The sequence below is a fragment of the Silene latifolia genome, chromosome 1 (assembly GCF_048544455.1).
Source record: "Silene latifolia isolate original U9 population chromosome 1, ASM4854445v1, whole genome shotgun sequence".
NCBI classification, from domain to species: Eukaryota; Viridiplantae; Streptophyta; class Magnoliopsida; order Caryophyllales; family Caryophyllaceae; genus Silene; species Silene latifolia.
In genome coordinates, this window is record NC_133526.1 from 86,916,043 (window position 1) to 86,938,212 (window position 22,170).

At 37.4% G+C, this 22,170-nt stretch overlaps 2 protein-coding genes across 2 annotated transcripts; one reads left to right on the forward strand and one right to left on the reverse strand.

The window, feature by feature from the left end:
* The first annotated feature begins 7,141 nt into the window (after nt 1-7,141).
* Nucleotides 7,142-8,834, forward strand: LOC141607565 (uncharacterized). Its single transcript, XM_074426920.1, has 2 exons — nt 7,142-7,676; nt 7,944-8,834. Exons 1-2 carry the CDS (start codon nt 7,182-7,184, stop codon nt 8,688-8,690), a joined length of 1,242 nt encoding a protein of 413 aa, XP_074283021.1. The 5' UTR covers nt 7,142-7,181; the 3' UTR covers nt 8,691-8,834.
* Nucleotides 8,835-9,042: 208 nt separating this feature from the next.
* Nucleotides 9,043-17,715, reverse strand: LOC141607572 (PHD finger protein ALFIN-LIKE 1-like). Its single transcript, XM_074426927.1, has 5 exons — nt 17,399-17,715; nt 17,260-17,292; nt 16,053-16,275; nt 12,036-12,156; nt 9,043-9,731 (listed from the first exon to the last, which is right to left on the reverse strand). The coding sequence occupies exons 1-5, from the start codon at nt 17,484-17,486 to the stop codon at nt 9,471-9,473; spliced, it is 726 nt and encodes a 241-aa protein (XP_074283028.1). The 5' UTR covers nt 17,487-17,715; the 3' UTR covers nt 9,043-9,470.
* Nucleotides 17,716-22,170: the final 4,455 nt, after the last annotated feature.

Below are 22,170 nucleotides of genomic sequence, written 5' to 3' on the forward strand. Positions count from 1 at the left end.
ATTTTTTTTTATTGGATACAATTAAATTGCAATTATATGGTGGCCTCGGAATTCGGGATCTCGCAGCGTTTATATTAACTTTTACCAGCGTAACTGATAAATGCCACTATGACTTTTAGCGACATTGGATCTAGCGGCATAAGACTAAATGCTGTTAAAGCTTCTGGCGGCGTTTACAAATGCCGCTAAAGTCCTTTTTAAACGCCGTTAAAGCTGTTATCTTAAAGGCATATAAGCACACAATCAGATTCTATTACTTTTGAATAAACACATGAATCAGAATTGTTAACCACATAGCCATTACTTATCAAAGTGTTGTTAAATTTCTCATACCACTGTTTAGGTGCTTGTTTCAGTCCATAAAGTGACTTGTTCAGTTTACACACTTTACTCTCTTGACCCTCAATCACAAAACCTTCAGGTTGAGATATCTAGATCTCTTCCCTTAGTTCACCATTCAAAAAGGCAGTTTTGACATCCATCTGATGTATAACAAGGTTATGAATAGCAGCTAAGGCGACAAGAGTCCTAATAGTCGAAATTTTGGTCACAGGAGAGTAAGTATCAAAATAATCAATACCCTTCTTTTGTGTAAAGCCTCTAACTACAAGTCTAGCTTTGAACCTCTCTATTGTACCGTCAGGTCTCATTTTCTTTTTAAAGATCCATTTACTCGTAATGGGTTTACTACCTTTAGGTAAATCAGTCAACTCCCAAGTCTGATTTGACACAATAGAGTCAAGTTCACTTTTAATAGCATCTTTCCAAAAATTAGCATCAATGGATTTCATTGCCTCACTATAAGTTTTTGGGTCATCTTCTATTAAAAAGGCTGAAACAAACTCATCACTAGCACAAACAGTGTATCCAAGTTCAGACAACATAGTTGTATCATAATCATCACCAAAGTTCTTTGGGCATCTAGGTCTTTTACTTCTTCTAGGTTCAACAGGAACATCAATAGAAGTGCTACTACTACTAGCATGTGAAGACAAATCATGAGATGCAACAGATAAACTAGGAGATGGTACAACAGTTTTTACGAAAGGGAAAAACATGCTCGAAGAATTCGGCATCTCTAGCCTCGAGATATAAACGGTCACTCAAAGACATAAATCTATAAGCAGAGCTATTTTGAGCATAACCTATAAACACACAATCATAGGTCTTAGGTCCAACGGTAGGTCTTCTAAAATCAGGTAAGCCCACTTTAGCCAAACACCCCCATACTCTAAGGTAACTTAGGTTAGGAGGATAGCCCTTCCAAATCTCATAGGGGTCTTGTCAATTTTCTTATGAGGTACACGGTTAAGAATGTGACAAGCGAAAGTATTGCTTCCCCCACATATCGTCAGATAGGCCAGAACTTAAAAGCATAGCATTCATCATTTCTTTTAAGGTTCTATTTTTACGTTCAGCTACACCATTGGATTGGGGTAAATAAGGTGGACTAGTCTCATGTATTAAACCGTTTGCAACACAAAAGTCGGCTAGATAACTGGATTTATACTCACCACCTCTATCGAGATCTTACCCTTTTAATTTTTCTCACAAGTTGGTTTTCAACTTCATTCTTAAAGTTTATAAAAGAGTGTTCAACTTCATCTTTAGTCTTAAGCAAATAGACACGGGTGTATCTAGAACAGTCATCTATAAACGTAACATAATAATTCTTGCCACCTCTACTTGCAACATTTTTGAAGTCAGCTAGGTCGGTGTGAATTAATTCAAGAAGACTCGTGTTCCTAGTAGTCACAGGTTTACTAGGTTTCTTTGTAAACCTAGCCTCAACACAGCTAGCACATTTAGAGAATTCTTGACTCGTCAAACTCCGAATTAAACTCATAGTTCTAAGTTTTTTAATATAATCCACATTCACATGACCTAACCTACCATGCCAAATATCAATAGACTCGGCGATATAAGCGAGAAGAAGATGCAATATTATTAATAGCGAGAATCGAGTTCAATACAAAAAGACCCCCAGAAAGATAACCCTTGCCCACAAATTCCCCATTACGCGACATTACCACCTTGTCAGCCTCAAAAACAAGTTTCAAACCAGCTTTGTTTAATAAGGCACCAGACACAAGGTTTCGACGCAATGAGGGTACAAACAAAACATTACTGAGAGCAAGTGTTTTCCCGAGGTGAGTTTGAGAAAGATCTTGCCTTTGCTGTGATCTTTGCGGATGAAGAATTACCCATGTAGACGCATTCCCCATCAAAGAACTTCCTCGAACTCGGCAAATAAACCCCTATCAAAGACATAGGTGTCTCGAAGCTCCAGATCAAGACCCATTCAAGAACATTACCCACCGATTAGCTTCCACAACCACAAACGCAATAACATCATCAGTCACAAAACATTGGCCTCGCATTTCTTCTCGAACATTGGTAGGCTTTGTGACCATCTTTTCCGCACACATAGCAGACAATAGGACCCTTAGCAGACTTTCTCAATCTTAGGAACCGGTTTGGTATGCTTCCCTGGACCATTCTTCTTAGCAGGACCCTGGTTCTTACCCCGACCAACCTTGGCCTTACCCTTACCCTTATAATTCTCGGATTAGACGGACCACCGGACTCGGCCAGTTAGCTTTTACAAAGAAAGAATAACGGCGAACAGTCACGATTGACTAGCGGGAAGGTCTTTAAGGCGATTAGCCTCCTCGGTCCTCATATGTCCTATAAGTTCTTTAAGGGACAGTCTTTCTTTTTATGTTTGAGTTGGTTTCGGTAATCGGACCGGGAGGGAGGGAATTTCTCTAGCAGAACATTAGCTACGAAAATATCATCAAGTTTCATGCCCTCATTGACAACATCAAAGACATAAGTTTTCATAGACATGGACTTGATCCATGATAGGTTTCCGTCGACCATCCGAAATCCCAACCATTTTCCCACAACATACTTCTTTTTCCCCCGATCATCACCCCATACTTAGTTTCTAAAGACTCCCAAATAAACTTAGCGAGACTTATTCACAAAAATAAGTCGAAAAGGGTGTTTGTCATATTATTCGAATATGCCACCTAGCGCTTTGTTATCCTTTACAAATTTCGCAATATCCTCTTCATTAGACTTAACATCTTTGCGGAGGAGGGGTCATCTCAACATCAGTAGGGGTGATAGGTTTAGTCATTAAGTAAAACATAATCAATTTCTAACTCGCTCAAAATACATCAAAAGTTTACGGGACCAACGCTTATAATTGTGACCGTCTAACGACTCCAATTTCGCCAATTCAGGAGCAATTTTCGACATAATGTACATAGTTACAAAGAACTAAATAGTTTTCAAATTGTTATTCGAAAGATGCGAAATGAAGGAGAATAGAAATACCAGTCGCAGACGAAAAAATAGAAGCGATGAGAAATAAACCCGAATGCGGTGTCGTGGCATAAACCACTTGCCTTGAAAACTATTTCTCCGAATGACGACCGTGGTGGCGATCGGCTAGTGCCGGTAGTTCCCAAGGTTAACACTACGGTCCCCCACGCAGCCCCGCCCACTCGAATCGTGAGACTTGGAACGAAGAAAATATCGGTACCCGAATTTGATGAGAGAGCAGAGAAGACGAGAGAGAAGAGAGTTGGGTTTTTGTGTGATTTAGAAGTCTGCTGAAGACTCGAATTTATAGCAAACCGGGAGCGATTCTGAGGAGCCAAAACCGACTCCCAAATCGTGCCTCAAATCCGAGTTAGTGGGAGAAAGACTCTCCCCTAACAAATGTTGATTGACTTATTCAACACAACAAACAACAAAAAAAACAGCCCAATTCATAACTCGGCTCCGGCCCAAAAAGATAGGCACAGCCCGCCGCAGGCGATTGCCAAATCCCGAATCCGGATCCGGACGGCACGCGCGCGCATGCGAGTGCGAAATTAATTAAGACACTCGCAAAGCTTCCACAAAAGCCTCCCATGACCCACTAGTGATATAGTAAGGAGGGTGGGTATATATAAACCCATAAAACTTCCTTTTCCTCACCAATTTGGGACAATTGGAAACACTCCAAAGGCAATAAAAACCCCTATATTTCCAACATATATATCATTACGAAGGCATTTCAAATCTACATTTTGTTATTGTCTTTTCTTTTTATGATATTAGTTATAGTACTTGTAATTTAACCGTTGCTTGACTACTTAATAAACGTAACAAAGATATTAACTAGGTTCATCTTTTCCTTGCCATTTTCTATAGGCAAGAGCTAAGGGGAAAGGCAAGGAGGCGGTTTTCCGCCACAAGAAGCATGACTGGCCGAAGAAAACTGTGAAAAAGGCCGAATGCCGATTTTGCAAGGAGTCACCAAGGATAAAGAAGAAATGGTTTCGGCTTGATAAATTACAGGATCATTATGAAGTAAAGCATCACGGTTATGCAAAATTAAGTTCAGATAAGACTTGCAAATATTGTAGGAACAAGTTCGACAACATCAAAGACACTAAAGTGCATGAAAAGAGATGTAAACGTGAAGGTTGGGTAAGAGAGTTTGAAGTTGAAGAGGGAAACGAAGCCGAAACCGAAGATGAAGATGAAGAGTAATTAGGAAATCCATGTGAATGGGGTGCGATTAAGATTAGTCCTTTAAAAATTTTCTATATATTAAGATTAGTCCTTGATTCCTGATCGAAAATTATTCCCGACACTCTGTTTCGCTTTCCCTCGTCTCATATCTTCTTCACTCTTTACAGTTTACATATCATATATATATGCCGGGTTTCGGATTTCAACTAATAATCAACAAGTTCATGATTTACTAGCTAGTTTCCTGCCCATATTCTGAACTCTTATTTTATATAAATATGCTTATTGCCTCACATTGATCTCTTAGGTTATTTCATGTTGCTTAATCATGGTATTGATCGATTTTAGGGGCTAATGATACAATTTAGTCTGTTCGGGCCAATCGCGAGGTATGTTTGTGAGATTAATCAATCGGTTCTCAAATTGTGTTGCTAGGAGATGTATGTAGTTTAGGACCACATATTACCAAAAATGAATGGTCAAAGATGGTTGAAGACCAAACAAGTCATAGCACCAAATATATTACTAAAATGTGAGTTGGAATGAGTAAGGACCTGATCTGATGCATCTGCGAACACATTTATGCTTGCTTCGTTCACATGTTGGGATGAGTAATTAGTACTCTCAGTTACTCCATACTCCCATATAAGTGTATTAGTGTGTGCAGTAGTCAGTAGGAGTCAATAGGAAACTGTATACAAATTTGGATGGATGGATGGATCCATGACAATTGACATCCAATGGTAAATAATAAATTCAAAAAAAATGTGATAAATCGATAATGATCTCCAATTGAACCGGCTCGACCCAACACATCAACTAGCCCAAACCCGATACAACTTCACTTGACCCGACCCAAACCCCGCCCGATTAACCCCGATTACCACCTCTAACAATAAGATTGTACAAGCATGGTTGCAGGTAATAATCGGCATAATTCGAATCGTTAAATTTAGTGAAAAAATATATGCGGAAAAAAGTAACCCGTAGGTGAAAAAAATAATTCCGATTAATAATCTATTATTGAAAATGACTAACCCAAAGTCTCGAACCAACCAAAATCTGTAAATGATCCGATCCAAAACAATCTGACCTAAGATGATCTAAGTCCAAATTACCCGGATAACACCGCATCCTAACTGGATAGAAAACCCTGCAACCCAATTCTAGTCCAAATTAATCGTTTGCCCTCTCTAACTACTACCCAAGAAGGGCAGTTAATTATAACTAGTATAGATCTCGCGCAAATGCACGGTAAATATAGGCCTTTTAATTTTTAGTGTATTAGTTATAGATTTTAGATTTATATCTCGCGAATTTTTATAAAAAATAACTAATATTAAAATTAATCAAAAGAATTGAATAATTCCATGAATTGTGTTTTTTATGAAAATATTTTAACTACATCAATTTTTTTTTTTTAAAAAAAAAAAATTCGTCACGAAGTTAATTATAGGAGATACAGTTTTTATGTATAGATTATTTTAAATGAAATATTAGTTTAATAAATGAAAATCTAATTTGTTTTCCATATATAATTTTGAGTACCGAGCACTTTGGAGGGAAAATTTTAGAGAAGTTGTATTCTCTTAGACCTAGTTTGGTTGCCCCTTGTAAATCATGGGAGTTGGAAAATCCCATGAATTACAAAATTGAGACTTGTTTGGTTGCTTTTTTTTTTTTTTTGCCATAATGTAGGCATTCCATTTTCCAAGGAGTTTCCAACTCCTCCATAATGTAGGAGTTGGATTACCTAGGTCCCCTAGATAATTGCAAACTCCGGTGTAATTGAATTCGTACATCAGCAAACAAACGAATTTTGTTAATTCACATGAATTTCATGTGGGAGTTTAATTCCATGAATTCGATATTCCGGTGGAGTTGAATTCCAACGAGCAACCAAACGAGACCTTAGTATATAGGAGGATTTATACTTTTAAAATTTGCACCTCATTAATATTTATCATATTTATCAGTTCACTCCATTGTATTTTGATATGAAACAAAAGAATTGAAATTGAAAACTAATAAAAAGTTTTATTAAGTTGTGAATTTTTTCTAGTGAATGTTTTTTGTCACGAAGCTAATAGTAAGCATGTGTCAAGTTATTCTCTATAATAATAATTATTGCATTAATGAAAAATTTAGCAACTTATACTTTATAATTTAATATCAATTTTATTTTATTTTAATGAAAATATCATAATTATGAATTTATTTAAAAAATTAGAGTTTATTTATAAGAATATATTCATTGAAAAGATAATAATGTAATGAAAGAAAATTTTATTTATTACCTTATTTAGCTAGATGCTTTTTGGAGGAAAAACTAAAAGAATTTTTATTCTCTTAGTAGTAGAAGGATGTACATAGAGGTGGCAATCTGGTCAGTCGAGTCGAGTATCGGGTCGGGTCAATATTGGGTCGGGTTTAGGTCGGGTTCGGGTCACTGATCATCGGGTCATGTCGGGGTTCGGGTCGCCATTGAATCCGGCCGGGCTGGCTTTGGGTTGTAATATTCTCGGGTTTTGTCGGGTCGGGTTTTCTCGGGTCCGAATCGGGTCACTCGGGTCAAGTCAAACTTGTCGGCTGTAAATGTACACAGTAAACATAAATAAAGGGGGTGTAAAAGGGAGATTCAAGCAATCATGGAAACCCTAAAACCTTCTACTCGTTTTGCAATATCGCCATTGTTTTCATCTCAAAACATTACTCATACTTCTTGTTTTATACAGACTCCGTCTACATTGACAGCAATTCGTAGTTTTCGATGCAGCGCATCACGTCCTATCGCTGAAAATTCAGTTGCCGTGGCTGATCGGCTTAACAACCCTGCATCACCCTGGCTAATGCTTCCGTCTGAGGTCGACGAGAACACGGGCCAAAAGTTAGACTGCTTCTACAGCCTTGCTGATGACAAAATTTTGAGGCTTAACCGAAAAAAGAGCCTAAAAGTTCCGGACACTGCCAAGTGCATTGCCTCCACCATGGGCTGGTTGGGGTTCGTCGACACCAAAGACTGCTCCGTCTACCTGTCCAACCCCTTTCTTAACGATGTCGTACAGCTGCCCTCTTTGGAGACACTACCTTCTGTCTTAGCAGTTCAACGAGACCCTAAGACGAACAACATCCTTAAATTCAAGGTACGTAGCATTGATTCTTCAACCTGTTGGGACAGCCACGAGCTTGATCCCTACTATATGGTAGAGCCAGAGTTCATGGCCTGGCATATCTCCAGCTTGGCACTTTCGAGGGCTGACCCTCGCGGTTGTGACTGTCTTGTCATGGCCATCCAGGGGGACTGTATTAGACGCCTCGCTTACTGTCCCATTTCTCGAAATTTCACTCAAGATACTGATTTTGACGGGTTTGATTTTAACTTTGATCCTAATTGCTGGACGGGTCTACAGGAAGACTATTTTCCGGGTATGCCCTATAACCAAGTGGTGTACGATGAATTTCGAAACCTGTTTTATACCTTGTTTGACAACAGTGGGATCCAGGCATATGACCTTGTACGAGACAGAGGCCGAAGGTCTAAGATGGTGTTTCATATTACCAAAGAGATGCTTGAGTCGGAGCTCAAGCAAGCCTTTGAGAAACAAGGCTACGAGGCCTTGAAGGCGTTGGGAAAGCGGTGGAATAGAAAGTATTACCTAGTGACCCTGCAAAATGGTGAGCTTTTACTGATTGTCAGGCAATATGAAATCCCAAAGGCGTACACCTATTCTCACACTAGTTGCGAGCCTCACAAGACCCTTCAATTTGATGTGTTTCGGGTTGTGAATCCCGGTTTCCTAGAACGTGTCACTTGTCTGGATAATGATCGAGCAATATTCATAGGTTGGAACCAATCTTTCTGCATAAAGGCTAGTTCATCCCCAGGAGTAAGCCCGAATTGCATATACTTTACTGATGACATCAGTAACTGTGAGGACTATAATGTGCACCCTAACAACCAATGGGGTCATGATACGGGAATATATCGTATGGAAGATGCCACCATTTCATCTTGCTATCCTTACCTTGATAAAGAAAAAGAAATGAAGGCTCCAATTCCGACACCACTGTTTTGGGTTGCCCCGCTCTCATCTTGCGTCTGGTACATGGCTCGCGAACATGGCATTGATGATGAGAAGCTGAGTGTCATCGCCTAGAGATTAGCAGATTTATAATTTTGCATAACTAGCATTAACATTAATTTTTGTTTTCAAATTGTACTGTTCACTGCTTCCTGTTTGAAGACTTGAGAGTTCAATTATTTAACGGTTTACTGGCTCTGCAACTGCCATTTCTTTCTTCGTTGAAACCTTGACAACTTGAAGCACGACAAATAATTATTAAAGAAAGTTGAACAAATACACAAAGTGATTGGAAAATCTATTGGCAGGGCCAAGGGAATAGAATTTTTTCTGTACTTTACAATACAATGAACACAAAATCTCACTTTAGGCGGACACACTCAATCTAAAGTGAGATTTTGTGTTCATCAATTAGTGTACAATGAAATACAGCAAATCGTCTTGTATATATCCACGTTTTTTCATTGTAAAGTTGAGTAGTAAACTCAATCGTCAATACAATTTCCATAAGGGATCGTGATATAACTACGTAGTTTTTAGAATGGATAAGGTTGCACACATCTGACCTCATTCAACCCAGTAGGCCTTCCAGGATTGGGACCAAATATATCGCATCTAACAAGACAAACTGACTAGTGTTTTCTCAGAAGGAAAAGCTATCTCGTTACAGTTACGACTACATAAAATAATAAACCCACACTATCTGATTACAAGAAAATACAAGGGGAATTGCAGGAAAAACCTCGTCACTTTGAATAAACTCAGAAACATTTTAGGTAAAATCCCAAACTTCAATGGTAGGTATCGCTATTCTTTGTCAACCATTGACAGATTTCTTTTTTTTTTTTTTCCAACTCAGTGAGTAGATCGAAGAGGCTTCTTGAGAGTGCAAGACGGGCATTTGTATTGCTTAATGCTTTCGGCCTTAGCCGGAGTAATCTTGACACACTTGCCATGGAACCACTTCTCACAAATGTCGCAGCATATCCAGAATTCATCGGCACTGTAATTCCCACCACAACTACCGCACAGTGTTTCTCCCTGCTCATCCTCGTCATCCTCCAACCCTTCATCTCCCATCTTTGGATTGCTTTTTACTTGTCCATCACTTGATCTCTGCACAATGTCAAATATATATTGCTAAAACGGAAAAACAATATGGGGCCACTCTAAGTTATTACTCTCCAAACCCCATTACTCAAGTATCTACCTAATGATACCAAATAGCATAGATATTGGAGTACATCATTATATAATGCACAAAAGCTCTGACTATTTTAACAGGCTCAAAAAAAAAAAAAACAATTTACAGCACCTCCTTCCATTTGATAGGAGTCTTTTGAACTATATATATCCACATAATCAATGTTACTCAGAGTCATTTAGAGCTATCCGACACGAGGGTATGTCTAGGAGTTGGTTTTGGCTGTTTTTATAAAAATCCACATGTTTTTGGCTTGAAATTTAGTGTCCAACCTCAACTGTCAAGTACTCGAAACAAGTATGAAAGGTGATATAAAGAGTGAGCAACTAAACCCTTGATAGATTATCCTCGATCCAAGCTTTTAACATAAAAAATTATTCTAACACAAGACGAAAGTAACTAGAAAGAAAATACAAAAACAATGTGGGTCAATCATGGAGCTAATAAGTCGTTAATATTGTATAATTTAAAGGGTTAATTGACAAGAATAATCCAAACTATGGGTGGTCTTCTTAGAATAATCTCAACTACAATTAATCCCAGAATAAACCGTACTATTAACTTCATCTTCTCAAAATACACTGAGTAACCTTCTACCTTTTTATCAGGTCACAATTTTTAAAAAAGAAAAAAAATTATTAAAACCAATACTCCCCAGCTCCCCGTCATTACCATCACCAGTACATCTGCACCACCTCACTCCGATCTCCTCCAAACTTCATTCCACAAAATCACACCCACTTCCTTCCAAGCTCTCCATTATCCCGTCTCCGTCGCTACTTCAACAACACAGTGACCAATATCAAACCTTTATAATCATCAAACCATCAACAAATCTCCTTTCTTTTCCCTATTTCCTTTCAAACCCCAATATAAATTCCTTCTCCTTTAGATTATCAACCCATCAACAAACCCCTTAAAATCCTTATGATTCTTTTAGTTCTCTCCTAAAAAGAAGCCTAATAAAATCTGTATATTAATATTCAAGTAATTGTCCTGAAAATTGTTGAATCTTAAGTCTAAATACATAAGATTTGGCATGTAAATGACTGTTGTTGGAAGTGCGCTTGAAAAAAGATTGTTAATTCAAGTTCTTCGAAAGTATTACAAATAGTGCCCGAGAATTTGTTAAGTGTTGAGATGTAAGATTGATAATTCTGTGAGAAAAGAGATTGTACCGTTGAGATTTTCATGATTGTAATCTATTGCTGTTATTAAGGTAATTATACGTGTGTAATCATCATCAATCATGGATTCTGGGTTCTATATGTTGATTTCGGGAAGAAAAAAAAAAAATTGATGATTTTGGATGACGGAATTGGGGAAGACGATGGTAACGCTGAGGAACTTGAAGGGAGACGCAGTGTGGCGGAGATCGTGATGTGTTGTAAAAGGTGTGTGTAAATGGGCGATGAAAGGGAATGGTTGGTTAGAGCGGTGTTGTTAATGGAGGTAAGGTTATGTGGAAATGACTGGCTATGGAGGATAATTTACCTGATTTAACAGGTTAACAATGACTTAAGAGTAGTATGAGAAAATGAGGGTAACAGTAAGGATTATTTTGAGTTAAACAGAAGTTTGGATTATTACGAGAAGATGGCTAATAGCTTGGATTATTCTTGTCAATTAACCCTAATTTAAATAAAGCTGTGAATATCGTAAATTTGTATACCAGGGAAAAATCCAAATCTAATACTCCCTCCATTCCATAATGTTCTTACCATTTAGTTTTTCACGGTCTTCGAGATGGTACTTTGACCGTGTATTATTATAGCTATATAAAGATCTTTTGATAACAAATGAAAATCATGTTACAAAATTTCAACTTTTTACAGAATTAATGGTCAAAGTTTATGAACTTTGACCCCAAAAAATTAAATGGGAAGAACGTAGTGGAATGGAGGGAGTAACTACTAACTACAATCAAGTCACGAGGGGCCCATGCCATTTTTTTTCCGTTTTTCTTTTTCTTTCTTTCAATACTAGAGGAGTACACAATGTCACTCATGAAATAGCATAACTCTAAGACGAGACGAATTTACAGTTTAAGCTTTTTACCATTGTTTATGTAGTAACCAAGAAGAGGCGCATTACATAATAAAATTTATGTGACATGAAAACAGCATATGAATAAACTCTTTTCATGATGTAACTGTAGATTCTAGTCAAGATGCATGAAGAAATGAGATGTAGGGTACTGCTGTGATTTATCTCACCTTTGCACTACCTCTGGATTTGCTACCGCTATCCGCACTAGGCTTGTCTTTCAAAGGCTTCTTCTCTGTTACAACTTCAAAAACTGTAGGCAGTTCATTCATCATACTGAATAAACGCTTTCTGATAAGAAACAATAAAATGTTTCAGCACAAGTCACCAAACACGATTTAGTGACTAATCAAACAACAAAAACATAATATACATGTCAAAACTCAAAACATTCATATTTTTACATTGTTTAAAATGAACATCTTGCAGTGCCATATTGGAAGCACCCCGAAACGTTTTGGCTAAGTGTCGCACTCATCCTTTGAGCTTAAGAGTTAAGCCCGCTTTTCTAAACTAATTTTGACAACACTATATCCCCGCTACTCAACTCCCACCCCAACTAACAACTCTGCACTCTGATCTGAAAAAAATCCAAGGTAAGATCATAGATAACCAATGGCTCCATGGTGAATTAACTTTATCATGCAGCTTCCAATACAATCATTTCAATTTTGCACCAACAAATCAGTGTTCATTATCCAGCAAAGTCATAGAAAGGGCTTCCAATTTCCCAATAGATGTTGCTTATGTATGAAGGTGTAAAGAGGGGGCAGCTCTTAATTATTTTTAAAATGTCCTTACTCTACTTCATACAAGCTGTTCTTTCCAGCCTTTCCTAGCATGAGTTATGATGACATTTAGCAAAGAACAATGGAAGGGGTTGGGGAAAACATTGGTTCAGAAGTTCACTCACTGCTACCATTTACTGCATCTGGTATGAGTAATGGCACTGACCGTGATCCTGAAGCACGTATAGGGACTGTTAAATCTGTTATATATGTTGATAGTGTTAACCATTTCATTGATGGATGTCACAAGGAGGAGCTTGCTGCTCACCGTGCTTGCTAGAAGCGAAGGATATTAGCACATAGCTTTTTGAAAGAGTTAGGTTGTAATTCCCTCTTTATGAAATACCATATCACTGACTTCATAAAAACAAAAACAAAAACAAAAACAAAATAGAAACGGAATAAAGAGACAAAAAGAAATATTTTATTTAGATGCCGGGTAAAATCTATTTTCGTGCCCAAGTCTTTAAATATATCCACTTTAAGGATTTCCACTTATGTAGCGTGTCTACATCAGAGAAGCTTCGACACTCCAGGTAGGTGGCGTGTCGAGTGTCGACACGACACTTCACCAGACACGACACCTGACACGTCTGGGATACTGCACAGTACGACACGACTCCCGACACTTTTGCACAGTGATAGTCAGAAGTATTTCAAGGAAGATGGAGAAGAGAGAGCGAGAAAAGATGAAGAAATAACTTGGGGAAAGGTGAAAAGGGTTAAAGAAGAGAGAGAAATGTGAGGAAATGTTAAAATATAAAAGAAGAGAAAGGCGGCAGTGCATATTTAATGGTCTATTAATCTATTTTATTTCCCCATAAAATTACTCACATGCAATTGAAAACTGAAAAGTGGGGACTTTTGAAATAAATTTGTCCTTTCCCATGTAAAAAAAAAAAAACGATATTAATAAACTATATTTACTATTTATTTGTAAGCTTTTAATTTCGAAGTGTCGTATCGGTGTCTCTAAAGTCGGTCAAGACACTTGTTTGACCGCATCCCCGTGTCACTTAAATTTTAGAATCACGTGTCCGACACTCCGATACGCGTCGGATACGACACTTCTCTGCCGAGTCTGAGTAACACAGGTCTACATTTATTCAATTTGGTGGAATGGGTTACAGTCTTCTAGCATAGTCACAACTAATCTTATTTAGTTACAGTTTTTATTTGTAATTATAGTGCAGGTATCAAGTATCAACATCAGAAACAAAAATGGAGAAACATTTTAGTCTCATGTCATCCTAGTAGCTTCTGCAATTTCAATGGAGCCGAAGACTTAAAACATAGCAGAATAAAGTAAAATGACTCATTAAACTAATTATGCTTACGAAAATAAGGTAAAAATGCCTCATTCAACTAGCCACACAGTTACTACGAATCAGCAGCAACAATACAACTCTCAACACATGATATATTTGCAAATAGGCTCTCTATGTTTCTAAATTGGGGTAAGGTTGTAAGTTGTAACATAGGTAGCACGGACACTTCTCCTAATCAGTCGTCCCGTGTCGGACACTGTGTCAAACACCGACACTCCTCGGACACACGCCGAAATGTGTCGGACACCTATAAAGCCGTGTCTAACTTTCTACATTTATTCGGGCACGTGTCCGACGCGTGTCCATGGTATTGGGCCGTGTCCGACGCGTGTCCATGACATTTGGACATTGTTTGGGGTGAATGATGTTCTTTAAACGAGAAATGAGTTGTCGAAAGAGATTGATTAGAGGATGCGTTTGGATGGTAAATGAAAATGAGTTATAATTAAGGGCAATTTTTAACTTCACTTATTTAAATTTAATATCAAATACTTTTATAAAAATAAAATTGAACGTTTATAATTATAAAATTGAACGTGTCCCGTGTCCTAAATTTCATGGGATGCCGTGTCACGTGTCCGTGTCGTGTCCATGTCCGTGTCCGTGTCCGTGTCCGTGTCCGTTTTGATGCTACCTAGGTTGTAACATACATCCAACCCCTTAGTTTTAGAAGTGTTAGAAATGTTAGAAGCACTCAAGGTGATGAGGCCCACGCAAATACGGTACGAGATGACAGTGCATGTGGCATGCCTTATACACATTACGCGCACTGGTTTTGCAAACAATTTTGTATCTTTAAGATAAAATTGTCTCACAACACCTGTCATTTTTTTTGTATTTTAGAGGGGGCTAAAAATAAAAAAGTACAAGAAAAGCAAAAGAAAAGGCGTAACAAAAGAAAGAGAAAATATCGAAATTGCACATAAGCGTGACTTAAGACACGCCTTTTTGTTTTAAATCCAAGTCAGATCCTCCTTACATCGCCTTAGATGGGATACCTTGAGACACGAGAGTAATGTTGTCGTCAATATAGTCATGGTCCTAATCCAAGATTGTGATGCCGAACCCGGCCATTATGTAAAGGTATATGGAAATATCTTTAATAAACTCTATGCAAATTATCAATGGCTTTGCAAATTATCACTTTTCTAAAACTCCAAAAATTGACCTCAAGGAAATCGAGTTGGGACAGATAGATATATTTGAGACTGATATATCTGACACACATATACGTGTCAGACACGACACGGTGTTGGCGTGTCAAAGTAACATGTATAGATATAGCGCCTTCAATGATAATTGTTTCTGTAGCAGGAGATTCTGAAGATCAGTACCAACTGCAATGCCATGCTTCACGCATCACAAAACAAAGTAAAAGTACTTGGTTTTCTGTCAAGTGTCAACTAAACGGTGTAAGATTTCTATGCCAAAACTTGCTTACTTGCCTGTCGTGCAGCTTGTACTCGAGAAGCAAACGATATAGTAGACATCCATAAAATTACATAGACTAAGGTTGTCAATTTTCTTTGACGGACTAATATTCACGCTTATAACATCACAAACTTAAAAATGGAACTATAAAATAAAAAATCTGAGAGATCATTAAGGTGGGCCTCTGAAACGGTCTCCTCAAGTCGCTATAAAACAAATTTTCAGGTTAATCCCTCACCTCTTCTCCTTCTATAACAGCTACTTGTTCCTCTCTTATCAAACAAGTTTGTTTTCTTATTCTGCAAGAAGAACTATAAACCTACATTCCATAGAAAGCTCTTGCAATGAATCACTAAAGTTGCAAATCACACTTCTAGCAAGCAGCAACACCAAAGCAAAATACACATTATAACACCAGGCACAGTTAGGGAAAGGATGGGGATGATGCATGGCATATGGAAAGAGAGAATGCAGATGCATGAAATCAGGAAATCCCACAAAACATAAACCTTCAGCCAGGCAGCTAAAAAGCATCAGATGATGCACCAGTTATCATGTAAAGCTCACAACAATTGAAATGAAGTCTATGAGATGCATGACGTCTCTAAGTAGAAAAATGATAAAGACAACAACAATATACCTCTCATTGCGATTAAGACGGGCACCAAAATAGAATGCCACGGACATCAACCAACAGTCACTATGTACAGCAACCAGAGAAAGCCAATCCCTTCGACTCATTCCATCTCTCGCAAAATTGATCCCAAGAGCTGGCTCCGGAAGCTCAGGTGGGACTTCCTCTGCAGGAAGATTAACTTCCCAAGTTTCATTCGGATGTCCATACAAGCACAAGTTCTCTTTCTCTAATGTCATCAAAACACATAAATAAACTTGAGAAACAAAGCAGCGCAAAAATACACGCCATTTTGAAATAAAAATTAAAGCCACACAAACAAATGTCAATATCAAGACTCTTAAATAAGCTAGGGCCATGGACAACCATTTAAAAAAAAAAAAAAAAAAAAAAAAAAAAAACTTCAGGTATCCTAACACATCACAACCCCAAGCCCCAGTGCCCCACCCACCCAAACAAAGGAGTAAAGAACCAACCGAAATCTGTTAAGACAATTCAACTTTACTCATCTTACTTTCTACATCCGCGCACTGATTTCTCCGAAACGTTTCTACTTAGATACTAGACTACTATCTTTGAACTATCGCAAACAGCTTAGCTTAGGCATTCTGGCTACAGTTCACAATAACATGTTGATCAGAGAACTAAAGCAAGCATACATTCTAATGACTTCAACACTAACAATTGATCCTGAGCCAGTTCTGACTCACCAACAGTTAAATTGCACATCACAATGACAAATACGGAGTATAAGACTATATTTTACCAAAAACCTCGAATTTTTCCAATGTTTCTAGTTAATTTGATTAGCCAAGTTACTTCTGAAAACAAAATAAAAGGATGTGAGGAACCCGACGACAAATAAAACCCGAAAAACCACACATAATTACATGTAAGGAAAAAAACTGAACAATGGAAACAAAAGTTATCAGCATTAAAGGTCAAAATAAAAACACAATAAATTAAACACAAAATTGAGCAATTTCATAACAAATTACTCGTAAATGCTAAAATAGCAAATTCACTTTCCCATCAAGTAATTTACCTCATAAAAAAGAGATTATTGTGTAATACCGTCTTATAATGTGAGACAGTTCTTTTATTTATAAAAAGACTCATTTATTAATAGTAATAAACGAGTATTTAACCAATGACCGTCGTCTTATTCTATAATTTGTTTATAAAAAAACTGGTAGTATCAAGTATGGCATACCTGGATCGCAAAGGCCGTAGAATTCGTCAACATCTACATTAAGAAAATTAAAGGAAACCCAAATCGCAAAAATCAGTAACCTAAAAAAACCAATATTTTTTATTTAAAAAAAATAATATAGAAAAGAATGTAAAATTACCAGAAGAAAGAGCACGAACAATAGCAGAACGACGAGTGCTGAAATCTTTGAAGATCTCTTCTACAGTTCTGGGATTTGAAGTTGACATTTTATAATTTAATTTTATTATAATTAATTAAAATTAAAATTAAAATAATAATAATAATAATAATAATATTGTGTTTTTAAATTAGTGGTATGGATGGAATTAAATTGTGTCACATGTACAGTAAGAATGAGGAGATGAATGCAGAAATTGAGAGTTTTATGTTGTCGTGGAGATATAGGAAAGAGAGTATATAAGATCGACAAAGGAGAGGAGTGAGATGACTGCAACTGCAACTTGTCTTTTCATCTGCCGTTATGTAGACCTGTCAAATGAGTCGGACGGACGGTTAAGGTTGTACAGATCAGTCAATAAAAGCATCTACAATGGTAAGCTAGTATCAAACTAACTTACCTTTGCCATATCATTTTTTTGAGCTGCAATCATTTCAAGCTATAACTTACTCCAACGGTGAAGCCGATTTTCTACTAACTTGATGTAACCCACCTAACACACTCTCCTATTTTTTTATTCAATTTTAAATTTCTAAATATAAAATTAAAACAGTATAAATGAGACCACTATTTTCCTAATGGCTATGTTCTTTTTGTGGGTCCATTTAAGCAAGTAGTTCCATGGAGCTACTAGCTTAAAATTTTTTGAGCAAAGCTAATCTATTTAGACTACTCCAATGGTTGAGCAACTAGCTTGCAATTTCTTAAAATTGCAAGCAAGTCCTTTTTCTCAACCATTGGAGATGCTCTAAGCTTGTATTTGAATTGAATAAAGTGTGTCGAAATGAGGTTGGGTTCGAGTTTGAGTTGTTGTGTTGTGTGGACTTGTCAAAAACGTCAGACGGTTATATTTGTATTTTAAGTTAAATTAAAGTGTGTTAAGGATGTTGGGTTCGAGTTTGAGTTGAAGTTTAATTAAGTGTTTTTGGTTTAAAACCTCAAATGCAATTCGAGTTTACCATGACTTTGGTTCATTAGAAGGTTTTATCAAAACTATTCTTTGAGGAGTTTTTAGTTTGGTTTGAGGTAATCAAATGAAAATTCTTATTTTCTTTAGGGTTAATTGATAGGAACAATCTAAACTATACTTTTCATTCTCATATTAATCCATACTATATTTTAACTCAAAATAATTTGAACTATATACTCATTTAACTTATACTAAACTCGTGCAATTTCTGACATGTGACAACAGGTAAGGTAAAGGGTCAAATTGATGTGGGTCCCATTCTTCATCATCATCCTCCATGTTCTATTTTCAACCCAGAAAAACCATGAGCAGGAAATTTTAAGCCATTTCACTCTTCCATATATCAGTTTTTTACCCGATCGAGACCGTAGTCAACTCGAAACAGAATGTTAGGGTGCAAACCCATGTCCCACATCAGTAGAATAAAGATGGAAGATCCGTGAATATTATAGTACGAGGCCTTTTGGAAAGGTGCTTAATAGTAAATCCGTGAGGGCTTAGCCCAAAGCGGAAAATATCGTACTATTATGGACAGTGGACACCGGCGCAGCAGAGGTCCAACACGGGATATTCACACTTCTGCACAACAAGTGGTATCAGAGTCAAGTTAGACTTGGGCTAGACACAGAGATTCAGCAGGCCAAGACTTGAAGGTGGACGTACACCATAAGGCATGTAACTCCTATAGCTCGAAGGAGAGCTAATATGTTCGCGAGAAGCGACAGGGTCTCACGGCTTTGAGACAGGGCCGTCCAACAGAAGATCGTCAGCGACCCGATGATACCGTCGTTTAGTACCAAAATTAAATTTATAGTTCCAAACTAAAACTATAGCTAGTGATAGTAAGGGTCGAACCACAGAGAGACAAGGTTGATTTTGTTTGCTATTTTTCAGTCTACAAAAGTAACTGATAATTTGGGGGTTTTTGAATTTGGTTGATTAACTGGCTAATTGCTAAAATGAAAATTCTTAACAAGATAAAAAGAGGATCAGGAACTTCGGTTCACCATGGCAAATAACAGGTAAGTCAAGCAACAGAAGTCTTATAATACGGTCTCAGGGAAGATAAGCTAGTCTTTCGATCAAGGCTCAAATAACCTCACGGTCTAATAATTCCCTAGAATTTATCAAAGCTTTCACCCAAGAGAAATTCTAAATCTAACGATAAATCAAATTACCAATCTTTCAATCTAGCAAAGAAATCTATCAAAAGATAACAAGACCAATACGGAAGAACTCATGCTACACAACAATCCTAATTTAATACCATGGCTCACCTTGTTCCCAATCAAAGGAATCACCTACACATAATCATAACTACACTAATTGCGAAATTAATAATAAAGAACAAATTTAACATGATGGAATCTAACTAGAACAAAAGAGAGAAATTCAATTGCTTAAATTAATTGATGAAACAAGAATCAAATAACAAGGAAAAATAAGAAAGAGGAAGAATTGCATAAAAAGCTTACTAATCAAATTTCAAGGACAAAGTATTCGAATCAAAGGTTTCCGTCTCAAGCTAGATCTGAAAACTAAGTTTTTTCCAGAATGAAAAGCATAACCTAAAAGTTGCTGCGTTCTACTGATAAAAAGATACCCAAAGTTAATTACAAGTTGGGCTTTTGAAAGTCTAACACGGAGAAATAATTATCACTCGAATCGGTCGATCGACAGGCCGAGTGGTCGATCGATCGAGTATGCGAACAAGTAGCTTCCGATCGAGCTCCGGTGGTCGATCGATCAAAAACATTGTCGATCGATCAAAATGCTGAGCAGTGGCTCCTTGTTGCTTCCAATCAACTCTTCACTCCTTGCACGCATCCCAAGGTGAGTAAATGCGACTCTCCTTCTTCTTGGCTTCCTTGAACTTGCTTCCGGAGGACGAATTTGGCTTGATTTAGCCTACTTCCACGCATTCCTACAATAAATCATAGAAAATGCAAAGTAAACCGTTTCGGGAGAAATAGCAGCCTTAAGCTACCAATTATGCATAGAAATACATGCCAGAACCACAGATAAAGTGTATAGAATATGCACGTATCAAATCTCCCCAAACCAAACCTTGCTTGTCCCCAAGCAAGCACTATGACCCGTATAAAAAACTAAATGGAACGGAGTACATTTCAGAGCTAACTACAAGTCAATGCCAAACCATTTAATGCCCAAAGTCAACTACTGCAAAGCTTAAATCAAGCGAACAAATTTATGCATATCATAGAATTAAATCGGGCGTTCGACCTTGCAAGACTCATACAATCGGACTCTCCCGGATCACTCTTCTCTTAGCAAAGCAAATGGTAAGATTATATGTAAAAGAGAGAGAAGAAAAATACAGTCTCTCACCTAGACTGCGACCGACAAAACATGCATGCTTGACTAGCATGAATAATGATTCTATTTACCGTACATACACATAACCACCGTCAAGGACTATCACATGCCGAACTATTGCAAAATTTGGATATGTGAGGCTAAGTGGGAAAGAAGGGGCAAAACAATTATGGAAGAGTGAAGGTAAGAGCCAAGCTAGTACCTAATGAACCATTAGAACCCGTATCCCGTTCTTCCAACTCAACAAAAAGACCATGCCTTTATTGACTAGGCAACACAAAAATCCAAACGAACGCCTCCAAATCAAGAGGTAAGCACATGAGGCGTGTTTTTATTTCAGCCAAGACCTTATTATTTTCAAGACTCCTTTTTTTTTTTTTTTTAAATTTTGAACTGGTGGTCGATCGACCAATGATGGCAGTCGATCGACCACCCTGCACACTCCAGAGCATTCTGCCCAGGTAAATAACTCATCCCTTTTTTTTTCATTTTCTGAATCCCTTTTTTCTGTTTTCAGGCTGAATTGATTCCATCACTTCTCAAAAATACCCGCTCCAACATTACAAGAGCGAACCAAAACAGCTTAAATCAACAAATTCCTCTACTACTTCCTAGCTTGGCACAATGGTAGGCTGAGTATGGGATGTAGTTGAGGGCAACTGGCAATTTTGGCTTATAGTGGAGTTAATGGGGTAAAATGAGAAAGGGGAGGATGCAATAGTTCTCTAAACATGCAATACCGACCACAAACCAATGCGTATAGGCAATAAGCAATCAAAACTCATACACGTGCAAAACATGAAATGAAGGGAGTAACTACTCTCAATCCTAAATTAACCGGTCATAAATGTCACCGGTTGTAGGCTCTATATCTCAGAAGGTATAAGTAGTTTGCCAAAAGTAATGAGTCAAGTTTAATTGCCCGAAATGGATTCCATAACAAAATTTGAGAGATCACTTTTAATTCTTGCTAAGCGGTATGAAAATGAAAAGGCAAGGAATGGCATATTTGACTAATAGAGCAAAATCATCATTAATAACTCCAATCCGACTCAGCTATATGCAAAAGTAAACGTGATATTTTTGGTTTTTATGAATTTTTTCAATTTTTTTTTTGAATGGTGAAAATAAAAACAAATGCAACAGAAATGCACTAAACATGTGACTGAAATGCAATAAAAAACAAATGCAGATGCAAAACAAAAGGCATATGCAAATACCCTCCCCAAACCAAAACGCACAATGTCCCCATTGTGGTCAACAGCAAATCACCAGCAGAAAAATGGGAGAATAAAAGCATAAAAAGTAAAAGGAAGCGAAAAGAGAAAGGAAAATAACTCACAAAATACGACCTCCCCAAACCAAATTAAAAACGGGAGGTCACCAAAGATCTAATCTCCACCCTCGTAGTCGAGTCTCTGTCCTC